General features: G+C 43.9%; 1 protein-coding gene across 4 annotated transcripts in view; it reads left to right on the plus strand.

The window, feature by feature from the left end:
• Positions 1–25,721, plus strand: part of LOC135914502 (uncharacterized) — a 73,912-nt gene that overhangs the window by 21,048 nt on the left and 27,143 nt on the right. For 2 of the 4 annotated variants that reach the window (XM_070522859.1, XM_065447387.2), the window contains exons 6-10: positions 5,141–5,292; positions 16,278–16,473; positions 17,241–17,469; positions 18,174–18,339; positions 23,444–23,559. In XM_070522859.1, coding sequence (XP_070378960.1) covers positions 5,141–5,292; positions 16,278–16,473; positions 17,241–17,469; positions 18,174–18,339; positions 23,444–23,559 — 859 coding nt within the window. The remainder of the gene's footprint in view (positions 1–5,140; positions 5,293–16,277; positions 16,474–17,240; positions 17,470–18,173; positions 18,340–23,443; positions 23,560–25,721) is intronic. The other 2 variants (XM_065447388.2, XM_065447389.2) reach the window with 2 other exon arrangements.

Raw genomic sequence — 25,721 nt, forward strand, 5'->3', positions numbered from 1 at the left:
TTCAGGCAGTCAATGGAGGGTCCTTGCCGGGATGAATTTATTGGCGCACTTTGTGACGTCAACATACGGAGATCAGTGGACTGTCGTGCGGATGGACGACCTTACCCGCTTCGCTGAAACGAAAGCTCTGCCGACAGGCAGTGCAACCGAAGTGGTGAATGTCATTCATCGAGGGCATACCGATATAACATGGTGCCCCGGAAGTCCTCATCACCGACAGACTAACAGCCTTTGCAGGAGAGCCCACCCAAGCCATTCTGCAATACAGCCACACCAGCAACAGGAGGACAACTGCCTGCCACCCGAAGACGAATTGTCCTACAGAAATGCTAAACAAGATCCTCACCGACATGTGAGCAATGTGCGTCGACACCTAGCACAAGACGGGGGATGCCGACCTTCCGAGCAGAACCTTCGCCTGCAAAATTGCAATGCAAGAAACAGCGCACATCGCATGGTTCAAGCTGGTTTACGGAAGGGACACGACGACGTCTCTGGACGCCGTCCGACTGCGCATCACCGACGAAGAGAATCTCGACATTGCCGCCATTCTGCAGCGCACCGGAGAAGCACAACTCACGCATCTGCGCATCAAAGCCAGCAAAACACGAGCAGTCGACACCACAATTCTCGACAACGCTACATGGAATATCAGCCCGGTAACTTCATTTGCATTAGGACCCAAATATGCCGATTAATACCCAGTGATTGACGCTATTTCTGGTCCTATAGGATCATCCGGCGTACTGGCGCACCGGCCTATGATGGGTTGCTACGTGACATTACGCAATACAGCTGCACTGCTCGCGACCGGAAATAGTCGATTATTGGACCTTAAGCCCTTCTCACACTGCTAACGATGTGCAAGACTGTGTCTTTGTTTATCTGTTATGTTTGTCTTATACGGGTGATTAACTTTTTTGTTCTCGTGTTTGTAGTATCACTAACGATGCCGTTTAATGGGGTGGCATTACCGTGCGTACAAATTTCTTTTTGTTATGGGGGCTGCATCTGACCACTTCCAACTTTATGTTATCGCTCGGAGTAAGAGGCGCCTGATGAATTCAAACTTGCTCAGATACTATCGTTGATCTTATCTGTTGGGCAGAGAGAGAGAGAAAACTTTTATTTTCAAGTTTTAGTGGAGCTTTCTTTCCCAGCGGTGTGGGCTAGCGTGGCGTCTGCTTTGCCGCGACGCTATCAGCCCATTCCGCCAACCGTATCTGGTCTTGCGGGTTGGAAGTTTTCGTTTGTTTTCTCCCACTCGTCATGTGAGGGAGCTCGCCTAAAGAGTTCTCTCGGGGGAGGGTTCTTTTGGCATCCCCACAAGATGTGATCTTGGTCCATCTATTGGGTAGGTTCTCACCGAATCTTTTGTGACAAGACTGCAAAGTCGCCGTGAACACTGTTATACTTTCTGTAAAGTATTAGAGACTAGCTATTATTCTGGAAAGTTTGACGAGTCATGCTTAAATGTCGACGCGCGGATCTAGATTTTCGACAGTGCTCGCCACTATCATGTTGCTTTGAGTCTTACTCGCTTTCCAGTTCAGAATTACACCTAAACAGAATGTTATGATATACAGTTTTCGTACTGTGCTTGTCACCGTCACCACAGGGTTACGAGACAGTAATAATTTATCCTTAGTTTAACCAGGAATATAGGTCGGCCGCCACATACTGAAATTGTCGAAAGATAAGAAAATATAAATAGAATATAGGTCAACCCACATATATTTAGAAAACATAAGAAAAACGTTGAGTATGGCGCAGTTTTATTAACGTTAACATCTGCTAGTTAATATCACGAGCGAACACTACAAGCTACGTCGTCGCTAGAAATCCCAGAAGGGTATCCCTGCTGGGAGGTTTCGCAGGTGTCCTCAGCACCGAAATTACGTCTTCCTCAGTGCTGAAAGTGGGTCGCAAATTCAGCATTTCTTAAAGCCGGCGTATATATTCTCGAAACTGATTTCACTGCAGGTGTAACGGAAAAACACTGTTGGCTCCGTGACATGGCTGTATTTATACGAAGATAGGTGGAGATTATGCTGTCATGAATGTAGGCCGTTAGCTCATTGTTGGCAATATCTCGAAGAAAAAAAATCCTGGCCGTATTCGAAAAATGCGGCAGCAAGAATTCATCGAATGCAAGGCGGGTTGGCTGACATCAAGAACGTTGCAGTAAGTAATAAAACAAGGCGTGAAAGGCGTCGCGTTTACTAAAAAAGTCGCAGTATCGCCCAAAGCTGAAGCACTGATAGGGAAAACAGGTTACTAGGCAGCTACACAATAAAACGAATGAAGTTTTATCATCCGTATAAGCTCGTAAGCATTTGTTTGCAAAATAAATTAACAAGCATGGCGTCGCGTGTGCATAGGCAAGCATCAACACACCTCACTCGATGAGTGCGGACACTCAATGTCACAAAGCTGGCGTGAGGAAGAGGGGCAGCAGTGAGCGGAATTGACCTCTCGCTTCAAGCCGAACTAAGTGGCGGGAAGGCAGCGCACACGAAGCTATCAGCCCTTGGAACTTCCACACTCTGTAATCATTGCAGATCGCTTTCGAGGTGGTTGCCGCGCGGCCGCGCTCAATCGTGCTATACGCTGCCGCCGCCGGAGAAGACTCCCTCCAGGCCTCTGGCCTTGCGCGCGTGTGGAAGACGGCGCCGTTCCCGGCTAACCCTCGCCCACTCTCACATGCACCTACAGCACATGCCGTGCGGTGTTGCCGCACTTACTTGGATTTTACACAGAACATCACGGCTGCGCCGACGGTCGCAGCGGAAAGGCGCCTGCAGTGTTCACCTATTTCTTAATGGAATAAAAAAGCCAACATATATAGGGGGGAGTAAACGATTCTGGCACTCTGTTTGCGAAAAAACACGCAGTAATCTAGAAGAAATATGTTGTATGCATATGTGACAGCGGCCGTCGTGCGATATCACCTCTGTAGATTCACACAGCGAAACTGGCGTCTATAAGACGACTAAGCACTGGCAGAAGCACGAAAAAGCTCATGCGTGGGGTGACGTTAAAGGACACATTTATATGCGAAGGATAGAGCACAGTGGATGTATCCCGAACATCTACGTTATTTTTTGTGCTCATCTATAAATATATCTACAGATTGACAGGCAACCGCCGCTGCAACTGGTACATTCAATTATCGATTGGTTCGAGGAAGTATTGAATTTCTAAAGCCTTGCGTTTTACAGTTGTACACTTTAATGTTTTATTCGCAATTTTATCGGGTGGACCAACGACTTCTACGCTTATTGCAGTACTAAGCTATTCAAACGCGATACTTGAAGCTCATGGCTAAGGGCACTTTTCGCAGCACTGCAAAGCGCTAGGTGCCAAATGCAGTGACAATGCGCAACAATGTCCACCGTTTTAATTTTATGTCATAACGGATTAGCTCGGTGTCCAGGCACCCACCGGTGCCGTAAAAAATTCCGCAGCCATGCTGTCCATGTATCTCACTTCAATCGTAGAGAATTTGCATTTTCTTGTTTATGCACACCTACCATTCTATTGTGAGTGCGTGTTTTTTATTATGTTATATCGCCTTTGCTGCTAGGTATTCTGATGTTGCAGCACCGCAGTGGATCCACATCTTATCGCCTTCCAATAAATTTTTGGAGCACTCTTAACTCACTGGAGTCATTATTCATTAGAACAGCGATGGCGAAAGGTAGAGCATCTGCCACGTATTCGGGAGGTACTTGGTTCAAATCCCTGCACCGCTGGAAACTCACTGGTGTTTGAATGGGTAGATATGTGCCATGGCCATGCGCTGAACGATTTGTTCAAATCTCGTAAAGGGGTCTCGTAGATACTTCAGCCCTGGTCTCTATGCACCCCTTGTCCAACCACAGGTGACCTGGCTCCAGAGAATGTACCGTGCCTATCGCTCGATCATCATTAAAAGCCTTTTCTAAGTCCGTTGAAGGACGAAAGCATCTCAAAGCAATCTTCTTTTACGCCTTTCTTACGCCAGCTGATTCATGGTTAAGAGTGAAAACTTTGTCGTCACACAATCTAACTCTCTGGCAGCCTCGACTGCGCTTACGATAACTTGGCACCATTTCTGTAACTATAACACACCAGCCATTATCAAATCCTACGATTACATGGCCTGCCCCACTGCATTGTTTTCTTTTATTGTCAATGAAAATATTGGCTGCCCCTGCGTGCTCTAATCAACAGCGATGTCATTTTCTCTATTAACTTTGCGACTAACATTTTACTTTCCATTTATCACCACGTGCAGCTTTTATCCATTCGTCGAAACTTCTATGATAGAAGCAACATCAAATTGGTTAAAGCCTATCAAGAATATTTAAGCCTAATGAAGATGACTTCACTCTAGTTATGATTATTGACATATACTTATTACTTTACACCTGAATGAATAAATAATTAGTCATTTTTAAGAAATAATCAAAGAAACCGTGCAAACGTTTGCATCATACAACCAGGCTCATTCGTATGGTTCACCGAATATGCGTCCGAGATGAGCCACTGGAATGAATGCTTACGCACCCTTTGATAAGTCCGACGAGGAAGTTTTTGCAGTAATTTATTTGTGGCTCGCTAGGTTTCTATCTGCATTGGAAAAACTTCTTGTGGAAAACATATTGTAGTAATAGAAAAATGGCTTAGGATTTTTTTATGATGGTCTGCAATGTTCTCATTGCTCATTTTGCTCTAAATATGCATTGGGCCAGCTATAGACAGAATATTAAATAATCATGCAATAGGGCGAAATACATAAAGTAGCCGGCATGCTCCAATTGACTGAAAACACAATTACCTTATTTCTGTCGAGCTACGTGGCAAGTGCATATCTTTTATTTCTCGCACACGTTCATCTGTGCGAGGTAAGATTATGTTATATCTCTATTATCTATAAGTGGCTGCCATTTTCCGTAAATGACTTCACTGGACTTCTAAACGACATGGCTTTGAACGGGGAATGTTTTCGGTGCCTAAGGAGAATCGATGAGCTATAGATGTTAAGCTGCTGACGTAGTAGCATAGAACTAATTGGTATATATGACGACCGTGTATATCAGCAATTTCGCTACTACAGCGATATATCAATCGGCGCTCAATGACCATGAATTTGCAGAGGAGGACATCGATGCTAACGCCACCTACAAACCACCGAAACACAAAGGTCCAGAAGGCAGCGGCGCAGCAACTTCAGCTCAAGACCTCGGAACAACTGCCACGTTAACGACTAAAATATACGTTACAGTTCAGCCCCACAGATCTGAACAGGTATGCAAGTACCGCTTCTGTGTTTTACGCTTCTATGGGACGTCCATGACATTTCAATTCACATATTTCAAAAATAATAAAATTTTATAAATACATGCTTCCATAAAAGTGGCAATTCTGGTGCGTGCTTAATTTTGTGTTTATATGTACGCCTTTCTTGCTCGTACCGTACGCTGATGTTCTAGAACGGAATTAAAAGGCACTGGAATAACGTGCGAAAATCTAATGTTGAAGTGGATTCATGCCTGCAGTGCAGGGGACGGACTAAACTTCAAGTACCTACCTACGCTACCATAGGCTTTTTTTAAAGAGTGCTGGCAGCGCCATCCCTAAATCAATCAGCACTATTAACATAAGCTTATGTGTCCTCACATAGGGTGCCCTGCAATTGCGACACTAAAGAAATCGAAGTGTGATAGCACACTTTGTAGGTAACTTTACTTTAACCGGTCCAGAGCTGCTCGGCAATATTAAAGGCGGCTTATTATTTGAGCGACACTATATGAAGGCTCATTTCTCGTTAGGATGAATTTACTCATGTTACTCGATTTGTTTGTCCAGTAAATCAAGATCTGCAATCTAGACTAAGCCCGAAGAAGTACAAATTTTCGACGACTGCTTTCTTTTAAGTGTTTTGTTGGTGGGCATACATGTACCGATGAGTCCTGTGGCCTCACAAACCACATTGAACGAGAACCTTCGTCTACAGTATGGTATGGCGGGTTATGCATCCTAAACTACGTTGCTACTCCATAAACACTCACCGTGTAGCGTGTGAATAATTCATAATGCTACACACGTAGGCTAACACGTATTTTTTATATAAATTGAAACCAACATGTTGCATAAAGGTCTCTCTTCACGTGTAATACTTGATCTGGTGCGCAGTGCTTCGACAATCAAATATACAGCTCAGATAACAAAGTAAGGTTCTGGTATTGGTAAATTTGAGAGCGCAGCTCACAGGTGCAGCGTCACCGAGGGAACAAGCACAGCCAAAGATGAAGACGAACGCAGAGTGCAGCGGGGAAAGACGAGAGGAGGAAAGCGGGATAGACGGGAGGAGGAAAGCGGAGAGAAGGGTGCAGCGGAACCACGAGGTGGAAAGCGGAGGAGGGTACGGCGAAAGCGTGAGCAGAAAAGCGTTGTGAGGTGACAGGTGGCGCCAGAATAGCGCGCGTCGTGCGTTAGGTCTCTCGACACCGGCTCCTGTGAATCGCACCCACGCGTCACCCACGCGCTGGCTGTCGCCATCTCCAGATTATCGAGGCAGTCGCGCCGCACTCCGCTGCATTTGCAACCTGCAGCAGGAGACAAATTGTCCGCTCCAGCGAATATATCGCCAAATGAAAACGCTCATAGACTTGTGTTGAAATTTTCGCATTAACGAGTGCCGTAATGGCCTGTGATTTTTTTTATTCAGGTTAATTTGCATGATGCAACTGCTAATTTCATCATCGTGTGCCGGAATCTTAACTACCTCAAGGGAAAACTTCTCAGCGGGCGAGATACCGAGTGCACGTAGCCTAGGATGCAGCCTTGTTTTTAATTTGCGACATAAGTGATTTCTTCACAAAATTCTTCCTGGGTTACTCCATCAAAAATGATTGTAACCATGATCTGGAGGTCCACTATCCCAAACCAGCTCATCTCAGTATTTCTGATGTTTGAATAATACTGAAATCTTACCGGTCGCAAACCTGCAACACAGCATGTGCCTTAGTAAGGGCCATGCAACACTTTTTATTATGGCAAATAAATTGGACTGGACTCAAGGAAATGCTTTCGTGAACACCTGAGCCGTATATAAATCCCATCAAAGCAGTGCAGTACGCGTAAATTACCGCAACAACATTAAGGGCCCCATGTCGCAGAAAATGCGGCGTCCAGCGTCGACCGCCTTTGAGCGAATAAATCCTTCTGAGCCACGCATACCCATGCACGCAGGTCCTGCGTGTTGGGCAAAGACGTTGATGAACTAATTGAATTCAGGAGAGTAAAAGAAATCTTAAATACGACTTACACACAATCGACAGACATGATCACATCGGATTGTAATTTCAATGTACAAGAAAACGTGATATTTCTATGCGGAAACTCAATCATAAACCCATTTTCCAGCGTGTCTACCAATCACAAAGCGGCGCGCCGAGTTCGGTTTCTTTCAACAACACCATGCAGATGACGCTCACCTCCGCGCATTCGCAGCGCATGCATGCCCGTACAAAAATGAGTGTTGATTAACCATCGATATATTGTTGGGGAATTGTTGAAACAACGGACTTCAACAAATTTTCAAGAGCAATTGAGTTCACTCAATTTTTGCACAACAATATTACCGTTGAGTGTTCTCAATAAACAATTTATTGGGTAATTTGTGTTGATTTTTCTAGTTGTTCTTTTGTTGTGTAGCAGGTGAGTCCAGTATACAATAATTAGGACTCGCATATGAAGACATTCCAAACATGTTTTGCGATGCGTTCCAACCTCATTCCTGTCACTCTGCGGCAGCGAGGTTCTTCTTTCGCCTCGCTTTCATTAATAGAAAATTATGTGTGAGCGATGGGGCGGAATCGAACGTCGGCCGTCGAGCCCGGTACTGTAACCAACAGGCCACGAGCGAGCGCATACTCCTCTCATTCGAAAGCCAGTAAGCTCTGAAATGCTAGGCGTGTGCGCCGCGTGCCACTTCCTGGTGCTGTCGCTACAGCTGGTGCTTTAAAGCGCCTGTCCGGGACCGCCCCACTTTCGTAGCCATTTTCGCTACGTAAAAACTGCAACGTTAGGCTAGATTCATGACTGCCCAAGTTCATAACGATTTATTTCTTCACCGGTGTACAAATGCCATCGTCGTTTTAACATACACTAGATGACATAACCATTGGTACGATGCGAAATGAGCACGTTTCGGGGAGCAGAAAAATGCGAAATTCACTTGCAAACACGGTAACTACGCGCATGTGGAGTTCCCAAAAAGTAAACACGGCGGCAGCGCGGCCGGCGATAAGACAGGTGCCGACAGGCGACGATGCTACCATCGGACGCACTGTGGGAACCGTAGGATGCAAGCGTGCACACGCTACAAACATACACAGGTGAGGTCGTCGAATTTCCTGCGACGTACCCTCTGTCCGTAACGCAAATATAGTTTTAGTCCAATGTCCGTGGTACTCGAGATCAAAGAATGAACGCGCTTTGAGATCGCAGCGCGCAGCCGCTATAACCATTGACTTCAAAGAGCTTCAGATTCAGCAACAGCCGCAACAGTATCACAGCTAAACGCTGTATCTGCCGCTGCTCCCATTTCTCGCCTTGCAAGAAGCACGCGATTTATTTGAGCCTCGCCGAACTGTCGTCTTCTCATTTTCCAAGCCTGCAGGTCTCGTATGTTCAGTTAAGAACACCAAAGGGAAATGAAAGAAATACAGGTAACGGACTCTTATTGTACCTTACTTGTCACCTTGTCATCTGCAAAGACGCTACAAACTATTTTAGAAGCTTTATTTTTGTAAAAATAGCAAAACTAGTAGTAATTTTTATTTCTAGGTAGCGCGACAAACGTTAAGGTAGCGTTCGGGTGTGTATGTGTGCACGCAAACGGGCGCAACCGAACTTCGTTTTGCGCACACTTTTGCAACAGTACACATGGTTACCGCTAGTTTCGTAGTCGCATTTTTTGGTTGTATTTATTGTTTACGCTATAACTTAGGTAGTTCTTAAAAATTTATGAAGGTTAGTTGATGAAAAATTATTGCTAATCAATTAGTGGTTCTTAAGTTCCGTTATTTTGTGTTTGAAAGGTTTTTATAACTGAATACGATAGTGAAACCATGTGAAGCTGTGAACGGCTTTCGGACTCATTTATTCGGTTGCAGTTGTGCGGTGGTTCACGCCTCGTGCTTCTTGATGAAAGTATTTTCTTTTCGGACATCATGACGCACATTTTAGTGAAATGCTTTAACGACGATAAGTGGGACGTTTATCCGGTGAAGTGGTTGACTCACCCAACAACTAGTCTTCTACTGATGTGCGAGCCTGACGGTTTTGATGAGTTGCGCGGCAGAGGCCATGATGCCTGTTGGAGAGAAGGCACCCCGAAACAGTCGCAGCCGCGCTTCTGAAGATAGGTAAGTAATCTCGTTTTCTTGGGCACGTAGCCTTCTTTTCTATATTGACATTGACGAACGTGACATGTTAAGCACACCGTTCACTTTCTTCAAGCAAACCGCATTCCCCGAAGCAAATGCGCGCGATACTAACTCTCGCTGCCGCCGTCACTTCGTTTGAAACAATGGTAGGCGAACAGGCAGCGGCGCCCCATGTGCGTAAAATTGCATTGCTTCATTTATTCCTGTCTAATAACGTTTGCTTCATTTGTATGAGAGAACACAATTGGAACATAAGGATCGGCTTCTCTGCGCAGTGATAATTTTGTACAGTGGCCACGTCATTTTTCATGGGGGATCACGTATGCCGTCTAAGCGCTTGTTATCGCGTTCCGATACGTGAGAGGCGCGCTGCCTTTCAAGGTATTTAGGCAGGCACTACGGGTTTAGGAGAACCGCGACAAATAATCGTGCAGCAGGTGTGCAGCTGTGCTACGCTTGTACCACACTCGTACCGGAAGGCAGTGTTGCACTTCACGCTTACGCATTTCGTAACTATGGCGGCCTCCATGGCAATTTGGGGCTCGAGGTCGTGGATACGATCCCTGGAGCGGCCGCATTTTAAAGGAGCGGAATGCAAAAACGCTCGTGCATTGTGAATTGTATGCACGTAAAAATTTCCAGGAAGTCAAAATTAATACGGAGTCCCCAACTACGACGTGCCTCATAATGAGATCGTTGGTTTGGCACGTGGAACATCAGAATTATTTTTTTTCCGTAGTGGCTCATCGTATACCATACGGTTAGTGTGATCACCTTTTGTGCCGTAGCGGTTAAGCGCGCCTCGATTTAGGTTGCGACTAATGATGCGGCGCACTGCGAAATATATTTCGCCTGTCTGGGATTTGCGGAGAACGGCCAACCGATTAGTCACATCTTCCGCGCGGTGACTGTACACGGATACACAGCGCAAATGAACAGAGGTGTGGTGACGTGGTCAAAGAACACAGCCGCCGACGGGCTCACCTTATCGTCTATCACCGCCAAAACTACCGCAATACGCATCTTTATCTAGCGCGGCGGTTTGCCGTTGAAGGCGTACTGTACAATTTTAATAAGCGATAACCGAAACATGCCACCGTTTTCTGCTGCCTCTTTGAGTTGGACCGATCCGAATATGCGTTGTTTCCAGAAACGAAAGGAGCGCCAATCGGCGCGTTGTCGCCTCGAGCTAAGCGTCGCACTCGAGCACCGTTCGCGCGGTGAAGAATGACGCGTGCATGAAGCTACCTCACTGCGCGGTCGCGACCGCGCAACGCAAGGGCGTGTACGCGACGTTCTGCACACAAATCGCGCGGTATGATCGGAGCCACGCCGGAGCGGCTAGCTTCAAAGAAACGGTACATGTACTCACTCGTACAGGCACGCTCACGCTCGCATCGCTCTCGGCGTATGTTTAGGTAATTACTTCTACTGGACTTCTGCCCAAAGATTCGATATCTGTTTGGTATGGGCTATGCACTGTCGCATGGTCTTTGGTTCTGTGAGAGAGCCGGGAATATTTCCCCCACTGTGAAACATCGCTGTGCGTGTTTTAGCTAACATTTACCGTAGCAACCCAGTCCTTCCTTTTCTCGACGGCACTCGTAAAGAGTCGCTAATTTTTACTTGCCAGTATAGTGTGTACTTCTATTTCGTGCGTAGTTATGTGCAGTGTGTGGCAGATTCTTAATCCGCGCAATCTCATTTTCTGTCCACATTACCTTCTCACAGGTTACGTATGCAGTAAATTCCCAGATGCTAAAGTGTTCTACGCCAAAAGCACCTTGGCATCGTGCAAGAGACACCCGTTGATATGTGGCTGATTCACTAGCAAGCTCGCATCTCTGTTGCCACACTCCATCAAGTGGGATTTTCAACTATTTTTTGTGTTGCTCTGTGGTGTACTAGCTGCTGCATGGACGCTGTGAAGGCTTACTTTCTAGTTGCTCTGGCGTTTACTAGTAAAGGATGGGCTACCTTTTGAGGGGAGGCATTTACTTTTGTTTGTGAGAATGTTTACCAGCCTAACCAAGTGATACGTGGGTACTGTAAACAGCAGCACGAACAGAGGCGGACGACGTAATAGGTAGGAGCACACACGAGCGCAAGCTCTACTAAATGTTTGCTTTTGATGACAAAGGTATTAAACACACTGGTCAACTTGGCAAAGGTAAAAATCCGTGCGTGCGTGGCAGAAACAGCCACGTGCGACAAGAAAAAAATATGAAAAAACCATTTCATGTAGAATAAATGTGCGTGAAAAACGAGAAGTATCGGTCAAATCTATTGAAAAAGCGAAAGATTTGTCCGATAAGTGATACTACCCAACGGGAAATACTCTTTTGAGAACAACTTTTTCCCACTAAGGGCAACAGATAACTTGGTTATGCATTTGTTTCGTTTGTGATCAATAAATATTGCTTCTGGAACTGCACTGGTGTTGCGGTATAGAGCAGAAAGAACGATTGTTTCATCACAAAGACCAGAACACAAAAGGACTTATGGAAGCATTATTTATTGATCACGAAGAAATATTCATAAGCAAGATTTCTGTGACCCTTAGTGGGAAAGAGTTGCTACAGTACTTCTCGTTACTATCGCTTACAGGAGAAACCTTTCAGTTTTCATGTTTCTGTTAGTTTATGACGCACATGTTTATTCTACAGGACGTATTTCGGTCCTTTTTTGTTGTGCCGGGCTGTGTATACTGTGCATCCAGGGCTTTTTCTTTGTGAGGTTGGCCAGTACGTGTGTTTAAAATCTTCGTCTTCAGGAATAAACTTCCACTTGAGTAAGCGTTCATGTGTGTTCCTACCTTAATTCATCCTTCTCGTCTCTGTTTGGGTGGTTGTGAAATATAAATGTACACCGAATTGGCGAAGTGTCCATAGAATTGATACATGAAGTTATTTGCGCTTTTTATTTCAGGAAGAATGCTATAGGGTCTTATCTTCTCTTTGTTTTTGACACTGAGTACATTTTTCTAGTTCAATTTCAAGGAGTCCCCTGAGGAAGCCAATAAGAGTGATGGTAACTTCTTTTGTGTGTAAGATTTATGAATTTCATTCATTGAAGGCATGACATGGCACATGCCTGATTGTAGGTTGCAAGCATTCGTAGTAAGATCTACTTTTAGGTTCTCATGACGCTTCTTTGTACTGCGCTGCATTCTCCAGGCACATGAACCTTTTTATGGTCTAAGTGCACGCGTTCTTTTTCTATATGTTGGAGCGAAAATTGTGAGCCTAAATATGCATATATATCATTTTGCTTGTAATCTTTTTCAACATGGGTGCTGTAGCTCCCTCTGTCTTTCAGTTACTGCTTTGTCCCAATTTTTATGCAACCTTTATGTATTTTATGCAGCAAAATTCTGGTGCTATTTAATTAACATTTTGTCTGCGAAATTGAGGTAATTGGTGATTCGTATATGCATTTATTTGCGTTTTTCACTGTCTCAGCAATCTGGCTGTCGAGTCATTGGAACCTTTTCTCATACTGTATGACTATTTCTGGGGTGCTTGATACTGAAAGTGCAGGTGACCATTTATTTAGCTGTTTGGAATTGTGCTAGCCATGTGTTACTACCAATTTTCTGTGCTAAATAATTATTTTTTCTCTTATCGTTCAAGGTATTAGCCTTTCCTTATCTCTTTATTGATTGAGGTAGCGCTTAGTTGCTGTGTATAGGAAAAAAAAGCCCTAAAAAGTGCTTTAATTAGCTTTGTGCAAGTCCTGAAAGATTACCTGAAAATGAGCTCACTAGATTGAGGAAATGCCGCTAACGAACTCCTCTGTACCCCAAATGAACATAATCAAATGTTGTACTGTTTGTTCTTGACTTGTGCTAGGGAGATAAGCAGCTTTCATTACACAAAAGCTTTACAAGTTTATTTCTGAAGAAAGCAATCCTGGCTTGTCAGAAACCCGATTCAGGTGTTCATCATGCCCGATAACTTTCTAAATGATGTCTCGTCAAATAATAGCTAAGTTGAGTGATGTTATTTTATAAAATAATTGGGCAACATGAAAATATATATATCTCGAAGACAAAGCTCAGGCATGTCTATTTGGTACTTCATTAAATTTTAATCGCGGTGAAAGACGTGTGCTAAAGGTTGTATACATTTACGTGAAGTCATTTGTTTCAAGTTGGTTATTTTGCCTTCTCACAGTAAGCCGTAGCTCTTCCTGTGATGTGTTAGTGTGCGCAACATCTTAATGTAACATATTCAGATGTCTTTTGTGTATTCACATGCAAGCACATCTAAGTTTTCATGTGTTCAATGTTGGTTGTTACAAGGGTATGCTTAAGCCCTGCCTTTTGAGTCGTTTTGCCTTCTAGTCATAAACTCAAGTCGAAAGTGAAGAGCACAATGATCGTTTTGATTGGATTCATATGTATAGGTTTTTTTCAGATGTATTTACACTGCTAGAGTGCTGTAGGTACTAGCCTGTGTCTCCAGGTTCGATGTAGTGGTGCCTTATGTACTGTAATAATGTTTCACGTGCACGCATCTTTAGTGTAAATAAAGGTACTTGAAGTTGATCAGTCTCTCCTTTGATTTTGTTTGTGTTTGGGAAAGTTATGAGCAGGCACCGGGGCATGCAAGTGTGAACAGCGAGGCAATTTCAATATATGAATAAAAATACAGTAGCCCAACGGAACGTCAATCATATTTCAATGGTGACTTCTGAAATCTCAATGGCATCTCAACTGTGCCACGATATGCTTTTCAATGCTGTGGCAATAATAACTCAACAACAGGTCAACAGAACTACCACAACGTTAGTTCAACGCAGAATCAATGGTAACTCAACAATTTTTAACAAAACAAACACAACGGGCCGTTTAAGCACAATGGACTTTCAATGGTGACTTAGCAATTATTCAACATTGAGGTACCCAATGGTGTTTCAATTTGATTTCAGTGGTCAATATTCAAGAGTGCTCAACACACAACCCAACAATTCTCCAACATACACTGAATAATTCCTCAATAAAAAACTCAACATTGCCCAACAATATTTCTATGCCTTCTCAAGAATTTTTTTTGTACGGGTGAAGCCATGTTTCTACGAGAAAGCTCGCCTTCGTGCATAGTGTTCGTCGCCAGCACTTCCCGGTAAACATTAGGTTACATAAGCGCCAGTTGCCGGGAAGCCTAAGAAACACAGATCTTCGAATGTTCTCGCGTTCCAGTCTAAAAGGCTAGCTTAAGCGCCCTCCATATTTTTCACTCTAAAGATAGGTCACGCTTTCCATCGGCTCCTTCCAAACCCTGTCGTTGGCACATTACCACGTAAAGCCTGCTGCGGATAACTGTTGGCGGAATTTCATCAAACTAATAATAAGTTTGTGAACACCCACAATATCATATCCGACGCAAGAAATACTCGCAATGTTTTATGTATCAGAATAGTGTGTTCGAACTGTTGATAAAAACTTAGTTTTGTACTTGCGGTATTTCGCGTGCATTGTCTTTTCCACATTGGCCGGCTCTTGCACAACGTAAGATTGTGGCGTCGTTGAAGTTTGTTAACCGCCACCGCTATCTGCCCCTGCGTGTGAAATTGTATCGTTGTTCTTGGGCAGAATTTCTGCGCACATTGACATTCACATCAGCGTAGCAACTCGGCATTTTCCATGACCGCAGAGTGCGAAACTGTGAGACTATTGTGCACTTCTGCAATGCAAAGGCAGTGACAACGTAAAAAATGTCGGTAAGAAAGTGAATGCAAAGTAATTCGCAACTTCACAAAGTAAGCTTCCTTGTGGTACAGGCCATATAAATTGCAGTACACATTTACTATTTAAAACTAGGAATCACGGTATCACGCCCGCCCCAGAAATATAAATGGCTATCACTCGATCACTGCATATATTTTCTGTCACAACACTTCCGCTATGAAGAGCGCCAGCATCGGGGAGAGATTGCTTCGCGGTTCCTTTAGCTTTAACGTGTGTCCGCGTTTGAGATTGCGTAAACCCGTTATGTAGGTGCGTCGGCAGGCAGCTCACGCAGGGTGACCCACTCTCTAGGCTGAAAGTGCCATCCGTGGGCGCGCCGTTCTGTGGACTCCGAGATATTTACACGCCGGCGTCCGCAAGTGCCGGACGCCGTCAGCGGTCTATGCCTTGTAGAAACGCGGCAAGAGGTGTGATATTTCGCTTAATCGAATTATGCTTTCTGGTATATTCAAATTACAATCCGAGATCTGTCATGTCTGTAGGTTGTGTGTAAGTCGTAATTTACGATTTTGCCACGTATTTTAGCTTGAGGAATTCAATTAGTTAAAAGAACGGCCTGGCTATGTGTGGTCCGAAACTTAACGCCGACGCCGGACAGCTAACGCCGGATTTTCTGCGACACGGCTTTAACGCTGTCGCGCTAAAATGCTCATCGAGGTGATGTTTTGTGGGCGGAGCTTTGTGCCCACCTCTCCGCTCCAACCATTGCCTCCATAATGGAAGCTTTTCAAGAAGGAGCGGGAGCACCACGAAGCGAAGAAAGAGGGATCGTTCGTTGCCGATAACTCCGGTTTCAATGAATATTTCAAATACTTCTAGAAAAGCACACTTTACATTCAAATGCATTTCACGACTCTGATTAACTGTGTTAGTACCCTTTCAAAGCCGATACCGTGGTAAGTTTGCGAAACATGGTAACTAGCCACCTGAGTAATGAGTCTTGTCAAGGCGATGGTCTTATCACTAGCAGTGGTCTACTTAAACACCTCTACTACGTGGGTCGGAGGGTCAATAAGAAGGTTTTGATTTAAGAAATGTCTTTGCGATTTGTTTTACATTTATGCTAAATATATGTACTTCTACAGGATTCAACCCAGAGTGTAACAACGAAATCGTCAGGAATGAACACAGCAGCAACTATTCTAGCTACTTCCAGTTCACCTGAGCCAGCATCAAGCACCGCGACCCCGACTAAAGCAATAGCTACGACCCCGAGTAAAGCAATTGCTACGACCCCGACTGTTACGACAACACCGGCCACGACCGCATCAACGTTACCACGTGAGTGCCTCGAGAATTAGCAGCTGCTATTCATGATGAGGCCGTTTTTTTCTCAAGTCATATGTTGGAACCGGAGAGCGCATAGTGCGGGACCCAGGACAGTTATCACTCAATTGCCATTAGAATAGGTGCTACATAGGCGACAATCGAAGCCGCGTGCCTAGTATTATATCTATAATTTTATAAAATGTCTACATGTATGGAATAAGGGAGAATGGATGAGAGAATAAGAATACGTTGGATCGCATACGGCAGACATTGCCAGCTCTTGACGGGAAGCTTACCATTACCACTTAAAAGGAAGGCGTACAATCAGTGCATTTTGCCAGTGCTGACATATGGGGCAGAGGTTTGGAGACTGACGAAGGAGCTTGAGAACAAGTTAAGGACAGCGCAACGAACGATGGAACGAAGATTCCTAGCCATAACTTTAAGAGAAAGAAAGAGAGCGGTTGGGATAAGAGAGCAAACTGATATAGACGGTATTCTAATTGACATGAATATGAAATAATGGAGCGGGACAGGTGATATAATGCGCCGGTTAGATAGCCGTTTGTCAATTAGGGTTACAGAATGGGTACCAAGAGAAGTAAAACGCAATGGAGGACGACAAAGACTGTAAACTTACTCGATATAGAGACGATAGACTTACTATAACTATATACTTACTGGCTAGGAACTAGGAAATGTGTTTAGAGGTCTGGCATTTCATTTTCACGAATGCTTCACAATGTCATTGCAAATGGTCCTTCGCCTTCTCTTTCAAGCCATCGTTTACAGACCCCCGACCTTGTACTCTGTAGTGTGCACCGTGGACTGCAACATCAGGATGGAGGTCCCGCCGGACGGTGTTTGCGACTTTATATTTTTCGACTCTCTATATGTGACTTGCGGTGGCGGAGTCGGCGGCGCACAAACGACGCCCAAGTTACAGCGTTTCTTCGACCTGGCCACTCAAGGCAACCACACGCAGTTTGGATGCTCCATTGACGCATTGTAAGTTGTGAGATGCACTGCGCCGAGGTCATAAGTTTGGGCGAGCGACAGAATATAGCACACGTATGTCATAATATTCCTAAAATATGTCACTGGCTCATGCACATTTTTTCTAGTAAAATTATGAGAGAGTGGGCCCCAACTGTTAACTGGTAGCTAGTTAACTTTGTTCTTGTTTGCAGTTACGTGACTTTGAATTGATGGGAATTAGCCTCCCGGCCTCCTTTAAGCTGGCGACAACCTTAAACCGTGAAGAGTGGTAGGCACCCTCAGAGGTAGCCACGAGTACTCCTCGAAAGAGCGGTATATTAAGCTGCAAAATTCGTTGTGTGGAAACGAAATCAAGGTACTGTGTGACAATAGGCGTGTATGAGGGTAAAGGCAAATTTTGTTATCGCTGAAAAGATCTCAATCATGGCCATGTAGGCTTCCTAATTTGCACAAATTAGCAAAATATCATCTTCTTATGGACCTTACATTTAAAAAGCTTTTTTCCCTTTTTTGTTTTCGTGGTACGACCTGCGAGAATTATGTATCTCAAGCGACAACAACCAAAGTCGTTGCATCTCAAACAACAAGGGCCACTCATTTTCATGGTTTTAAAGTAAGCCATGAAGACTGCAGATGTATTATTTTGTTCAGTATCTTGGGCGCTGCTCGGTCCTCGAATTAATGGCTCTGTTATATTGTTTCCTTGTTCGTAGACATCTTGCAGAATTCGTCGACGACATCGGGAAATCAGATTCCCTGAAATGGGCTCAGGAGAAACTGTGGGCAAACAACGTGTACCACTGGGGCGTCATGAATGTCTATCACGTTCTCGTGTTCCAACACCCGGATATCGTGAAGAAAGCGCTCGAGGCCTTGAAGGTAAATTCAGAGCATTTCATGTGCTGTCCAAAACTTCAATTCAGCGTGAATGTTTAACGAGATGCTTCGACTGCAACGCCAGGTTACTAGGCGGTGACTTGAGGTACGGGTGCTACAATCATACACCCATAGAAAACTCTGCAATGTCAAACGCCTTTATGACAGTGCGGTGGTGGCCTTCGACTTCTGCAAACTTGAGAGTCAATATAAAAAATGCGCGCCCTATGGGAAATAGTAAAAACACATTCACCAAACCCAAAGGATTGTTTAATAAATAGGCGCAGTTTTACCAGAAAGGTGAAGCCTTCTATTGCGATAACAAATTAGTAGACAGGTACACCAAGCAGGGACAGCAGTTATCTCAACTGTACAAAATTACAAACATTCGCTCAATTACCAACATAACAAACATGTCACGCGCGCACAAGCAAACATGAACACATCTCACTCGATGACAGCAGAAACTCGCCGTCGAGATGTTGGAGTGGGGAAGGGCGGTTGCAGCAGCGTGCGAATTTACCTTCGCGCAGCCTATCGCTTGAGTACGAACTAAGCGGGGAAAACAACGCGGACAAGGCTATCAGCACTCGGCGCCACTCTTTTCCATCACAGATTGAGTTCAACATCAATGTCGCGCGGCCGCGCCATACGCTGCAGCCGCTGGAGTTGAAGACCCCTCTCTCCCTGAGCACGGGGCCTTTTGTGCGAAAGATTGAGCTGACTTTGTCGGCACACAACCTTGCGCACACTGTCAGCGCACAAACCTTTTCACTGCTGTCACGTGGGATGTGACGGCCACGGCAAGCTGGAATAGACGACATTGCTTTGTGTTCCCATTGGATTTGTGCAATATGACCTGCTGCACCCACCAGCTTTATTGTTTTGTTGTGCTTCTTGTTCACAACGTTCACCCATAATTTCTTTTCGCGGCCTTTTCGGTATAATTACCGCTGCTGTGGACCAGGTGCATAGACCGCTGTATCTACTGTCACTTTGATTTTTTAGGCGGCAGCCATGCAACTACCGCCCATCAAAGCTTTCGGCCTTTCCGCCGCCTGTATTTTGCTTCCCTACGTGGCATTGAAATGTGTGTGCGGTTTTTATGCCTTCTGAACAGTACTCCCTCTACAGCCCGGTGTTTCCTCTGTGTCAGACAGGGCCTCATATTCACATCTCCTTCCATTACCACCTGATGATGAGTTCATTGCTGAATGCGACAACTGTTCGGCCAGGTTTAGCCGTTGTTGAACGCCGGTACATTACCTGCTTGTATTGCAAAAACTCAGCCGTGTACAAATGGTTATATTACGAGCTTGTACAAAACATTTCATTGTTGTTCTCAAAATGGAAGACCTTCATTTGTAGGGAGATTATAATATCCCATCCGTAGGCAAAAACTAACGGCGAAAAGCCTGCCGAGGTCTTAGCCGCTTACAAGAGGTACCGCCGTAGCATTGCCTGATATAGAAAGAAAAAAAAATGAATGGAAAGTAACAATAAGAAATATCCATTTAATAAATCCACATAGCGCGTGCTTGTCTTAAAGTGCTATCACATGCAAAAATCTACACCCACTAAGGACGTACAAATATCGTCGAATAAATCTGTTTTAAAACTTAAAAAAACAGCACATGTAGTTTATACATGTGCCTAAAGTGTTTTAAGAAATAATTCTAGCATGTAATGAATAAACAGTGGAACAACGGGAAAAACTATTGAAAAATGTGAATTTTATTTGAGGTAATGCAAGTGTTTACGAATATGCTATAAAGTTAGTAGAAAGAGGGAACGATTGCTAATTCCATTTCAGTGGTTTACTTTTTAGTGCACAATCTACACTCAATTCAAGAGAGCTTAATAATTCGACAACCTTGTACTCGATAGCTTGCTTCCCATACTTAATCCAGATTTTCTTTGCTTTCCCAATGGAGCTTCTGGAGCCATGTCTCGTGCTGATGGTGTATCGGTAGGCAGTCTGTAACTTGAGGTCAATGATATGCTCTGTCAGATTGGAATTGCACTCTTTTCCATGGGATAGAATTTTATATTTAATAAAAAAAGAACGGGTTCAGGAGCTACCTTCACAGCATCCTCATTATTTTCTAGGATACAAAGTACGTTGTTTTGCAAAATTATCATCCTGGCCTAATTGACTTCAGTTGTGGTTTCCCGTGCCGACATATAAAAGTTTAGCTTAAAACACTGTATAATGCAATAATTTAGTTAACCACACACTAAAAAGCTGTCTTGCTCAAACATCCTACAGAACAAGCTAAATCAATTACGAGGTTATTCACATGCGGCGGACACGAAATGACTTCATTAAATGACACCTTCAAGAACTTCTGCGTGTACACTTGCAAAGTTCAAGCCGGTCATCCGCATGATAAGTTCGCATGATTTTACATTCTAGCGGGTATGCTCCTTAATAAACCTGAAAAAAAAACAAGTACAGTTGTTCAGTTTTAATTTGTTAGTTGTCAGCCAGCCAGAGATCTATTTAGCCGTATAATTTTGCTGATGCTTCTGCTTTCCGCATTGTGTAACCTCTAAATTTATTTACAGAAATTTTAGGCCCTCTCCGTGCCCAAGCAGGAGCGGGTACATCAATGTGTATGAAAACTGTACAAACTATACAGAATAGTAGACAAACTCAGTCACTGTAGAAAGGCAAACACCATAGAAATAGTATTTTTACAACGAAAAAACGAGAGAGAGAAAGAAACACTCAGGTAATCGGGCATGTAAACAATAAATCTCGGAAAAAGTCATTGTCTGTTTTTTACAAATCAATCAAGTGTCTTGGAATTCACTACAGTGCTCGGTAACTTGTTCCAAAAAAAAAGTCCGTGTGGAATGACGATTATTTTGAGAGTTTACCCTCTTAAATGGTTGGCGGATGGTTTTACAGTTGTTAGATCACATATACAGCGTTCGCACGTTGACGGACATAAAACAGCAACTCGACAAGTTATGTCATATCACATTGTTTGCCTTGTCATTGCATTATGACCATCCGAACTTTCTTCAAAATTGTAGCAGCCTATTTTTACGTAGAGCTGCTACCTCCTCGACAAACTATAGGTTTAGAAGCGTAGACTGTTGGGCCGGTTGGTGCATCTTGTAGTGTGGTTGAGCGGAAATTAGGGTGGGAAGAAGCAGAGTGGTCAGAACAGACGCTCAAATGAGCGTGCATGCCACGAGCGTCTGTCCTGTCCGCACCGTTTCTTCCCACCCGCATCTCCGCTCAATGACACTGCACGAAACAATAGCTTGATCGCTTCAAACTTTCGAGCTCTAAAGCCGTCGTTGTAGTAAATGATCGTGCACCTAACCAACTGTTGCTTAGCGTTAAAGGGAGTGTAGAAACAAAATTAAGTTCTTAGCTAAGTCACTCACGAAATATGGCTGATAATAGACAGCAAAAAAGTAATGTCGTTCAATTTTAACTTAGAAGAACGAATCATGGCTATACCTTCTTCGAACTCGTTGCGATGACCGTCACGACGAGGTCACTGTTGGGGCCGATATAGTTTGACGTTCAAGACACTGATGACGACGTATATTCGGACCGGCAGCGCGTGCCTTTGCCGAAACACGGCAGGGAGTCGCTGGAGCGCAAGCGGCGTCGACGAACGTGGGCGCACGTGTGAAATTCAGTAGACGACGGACAAGTTCACTGGGGTCAACGCTGTGGTGGTGGCTACGATCGCGCAATAGGTGGTCCTTTTATCGACCCCTAAATATCGCTCATTATGCAAGAGTGACGAAATTGCTGTCCGAGAATTTCGTGTCCGCACTGGTTTTGAGGACCTTTTTAATAATGTTGATTTATTTCTTTCATGCGATTCCGAGGTTAGATCATTGCCACACCTTGTGAACAACTTTAGTGTGCCAATGTACTACAACGTCCTCCTGAGACTAGAATGAAACTTGGTGACACAGTGACTTTCGAAGTCTGTTTTTATCTCTGACTGGTAGGTTACCAGTGTGAAAGACCTGATTATATTTTCTTTACCGGATGTTGTTACATAACAGAAGCAGCATCTCCGTCAACTGGGGCGAAGTAACCACCTCTTCATTTTATGGCAGGGCTGAAAATACTTTTGTTGCCATAAACCCAAAGACAAAGATGCAACATAGTATTACTATAGTTGACATTCTTATGAATTCTGATTTAGTTTCGTGGAATCGAAACGTACCTCATCCTTTGCTTCTGATCGCCTTTGATGACACAGTGTCCCGTTTCACATCAGGGTCACTTTCCTGTAATGCTTATGGGAAGAACACGAATTAACTACACTTATACGGTTTGGTATACATTAAACGTCATATCCAGATCCGGATCATAAGACTGAAATAACCAGAAGAATAAGAATGGGCTGGGGTGCGTTTGGCAGGCATTCTCAAATCATGAACAGCAGGTTGCCACTATCCCTCAAAAGGAAAGTGTATAACAGCTGTGTGTTACCAGTACTCACATATGGGGCAGAAACCTGGAGGCTTACGAAAAGGGTTCTGCTGAAATTGAGGACGACGCAACGAGCTATGGAAAGAAGAATGATGGGTGTAACGTTAAGGGATAAGAAAAGAGCAGATTGGGTGAGGCAACAAACGCGGGTAAATGACATCTTAGTTGAAATCAAGAAAAATAAATGGGCATATGAGCCGGACATGTAATGAGGAGGGAAGATAACCGATCGTCATTAAGGTTTACGGACTGGATTCCAAGGGAAGGGAAGCGTAGCCGCGGGCGGCAGAAAGTTAGGTGGGCGGATGACATTAGGATGTTTGCAGGGACAACATGGCCACAATTAGTACATGACAGGGGTAGTTGGAGAAGTATGGGAGAGGCCTTTGCCCTGCAGTGGGCGTAACTAGGCTGATGATGATGATGATGAAACGTCATATCCACGAAGAATATTGTATTTATTCTATTTATAGGTGCTTTTGAGAAAAGTAGAAAACAATGCATACTGTTATGGAAGGGGTTTGACATGCAGCTGAATATGACACTGCCAAACCCAATTTGAAGGATCTTGCTGGAGTAGAACATTGTTTATATATGTATATATATATATATATATGTATATATATCTTCCAGGCAGTGGCCCACTTCTCCCAGCCGTCCTCAGTAAAAAGGGTGGCGTCGTATACATTTCTCGGAGTATATGTCCTACCGTATCTGAAACCCTGTGAAAATATCGGCCTCCACACGAAGTAAGTGCCGCAGTCTTACGTCATGAATTAAAATTACATGTGCCCTTCTTACAACCTGCAAAGTGCACGTTATGTTAGGACCGCTTAACAGGAATTCTGACGCTAACGTGCATCAGCCGACACCCATGGAATAAAATATCATGTGGTAGCGCCGCCCAGAGTACGGCATGCACTACACCGCTGTGCTGGTATGTTCAAAGTGAACGAGTAATCTCGCGTAAAAACTGTGACACAGAGACTCGGGTAAATAACTGGCTGGCCGAAGTACTGCCACGCAAAATCTGATATAAATTAGGCTTAAATCCTTTGTCTACCGCTTATCGCCACTTTTGCGAATATATGCATTTTGAGCATCTTTATCACAATCCACAGGATCATGAAAAATATAATGTTCAAAGCGAAATTTCTGCGAACATGCCAAAATCATTTTTATAAATTTAACATATCAACTGAATGAATTTATTTCTTCGGATGTTTGATTTTGAAAAGCCGCGTGAGAAATGCCCATAATTTATTTTAAGACAAGTTTAGTGCCTCTCTTGGGATGAGCTAGAACATTTGCAGCATACTGCATCAATGAAATGGGGGTGCCTAATCTTGGCGTGAAGCTACACATTGATGATGTAAAGATATCAGGTATAAGCTAATCTACAAAATCAAGCAGTTGAGTGCATGCATACGTAGCTTACCACGCACTTAAATATGAGATTGGGCTTCGGTCATTCACTGTAGACCTATTTCTTGCATTTCATTGTGATTCCTTGCAGAAGTTACAGAATAACAAACGGTTAAAAGCTTTGGAGGCCGTTGGACATTTCACAATACTAATAATGCACCGGCGTGTTAGTAAGATATGAATAATTAGAGATACTTTTGCAAAGATCTGCCTGGCGATAATCCTTGGTAAAAGTGCTACATGGGTTATGTAAAACAGAAGCGCTGATTTCGTTCTTTTAGGTGAGCCACGAGTTTAGGTTTATTGTTGATAATACTATACCATGAATGCGTCTGGTCTCTGCATGGCAGATGATGTAAAATGGAGAACATGAAATGTTTTTGTCAAGCTCATGAGTAATTTTTTCTTAGCTGCATTGCTTAACGTTGATTATGCCTGCCCCGCAGAAAGGATTTTGTAATATTCTGCATCACAAGTTTTGTTTCTTTTTAATGGCTTCAAGCTTTTATTCTCAAACAAAGTGTGCATGAATGCAGTCAAATCAATCACTCCAGGCTCTCAATATTCTTCATTCATTTTTTATTACAGAAAGCTGAATAAAAATAGAGTGCTTCTTGAAAAAAAGCGTTGTTATGGCATCCACCTGAAGAAACAAAATCAATGGAAGACTCCAGTACAATTGACGTCTTCGTAATGCAAATCTTTGTGGGAATTGTTGCAGTGGGCGTAGGCCTATGCGGGTTTGGCTCGTGGGACCCAAGATGCGTTTTGCCGTTATCGCAACGCATAGTGTTTTAAGGCGCCAAGAACTGACAGCACTGATTGGGTTTAGCATATTTGAAGGCTGCTTTTAAAGAACTAGCTAAGCCAGGACGATGCTCGTCTGCGTCTGTTGCTCCATCTGACGCGCTATCGACACAAAGAGCTTGTTGAAAAAGGAGATCCTTGCAGAATGCTTCGCATGCGTGAGATCAACTTACACTCAACGCGCATGATCTGCCGGCGAGACATCAAGCGTCACGTCAGTAAGAACAGGAGTGTCCGGCCTATGATGCACGGTAGCTTCTCAAAAGCCATATTGATCTTTAGAATTATTTCTCGGTTACACGCACTTTCACCCGCAGCAGAAAGCTTTTATTTTATTTCAAGAGGAGGTGATGCACGCTAACTATCCACACCACGGTACGTTTTTTTTAGTTCGCGCCATTTTGCTTGGCAAAACAAATTGCGCTAGGAACGCTAGATGGATGACCAAACCTCGTTTGACTCAGAGAGCAATGCTTTGGATTAGCCCTCTACCTCTGTATTTGCAAAACGTCCTAAATTTGCCCATGTTTATTGCAGCAAATTTTTGAACATAATTTTCCAGATTCGGCAAAAACTTAGCAGGTCTCACGCATATGTTGCAGTCTACTTAAAGCCGAGCTTAGGAGCAATGGCAAATAAATGCTACATAACTAATGGTTACGATGGCCGAAACAATAGA

Source organism: Dermacentor albipictus, chromosome 8 (genome assembly GCF_038994185.2).
Source record: "Dermacentor albipictus isolate Rhodes 1998 colony chromosome 8, USDA_Dalb.pri_finalv2, whole genome shotgun sequence".
NCBI classification, from domain to species: Eukaryota; Metazoa; Arthropoda; class Arachnida; order Ixodida; family Ixodidae; genus Dermacentor; species Dermacentor albipictus.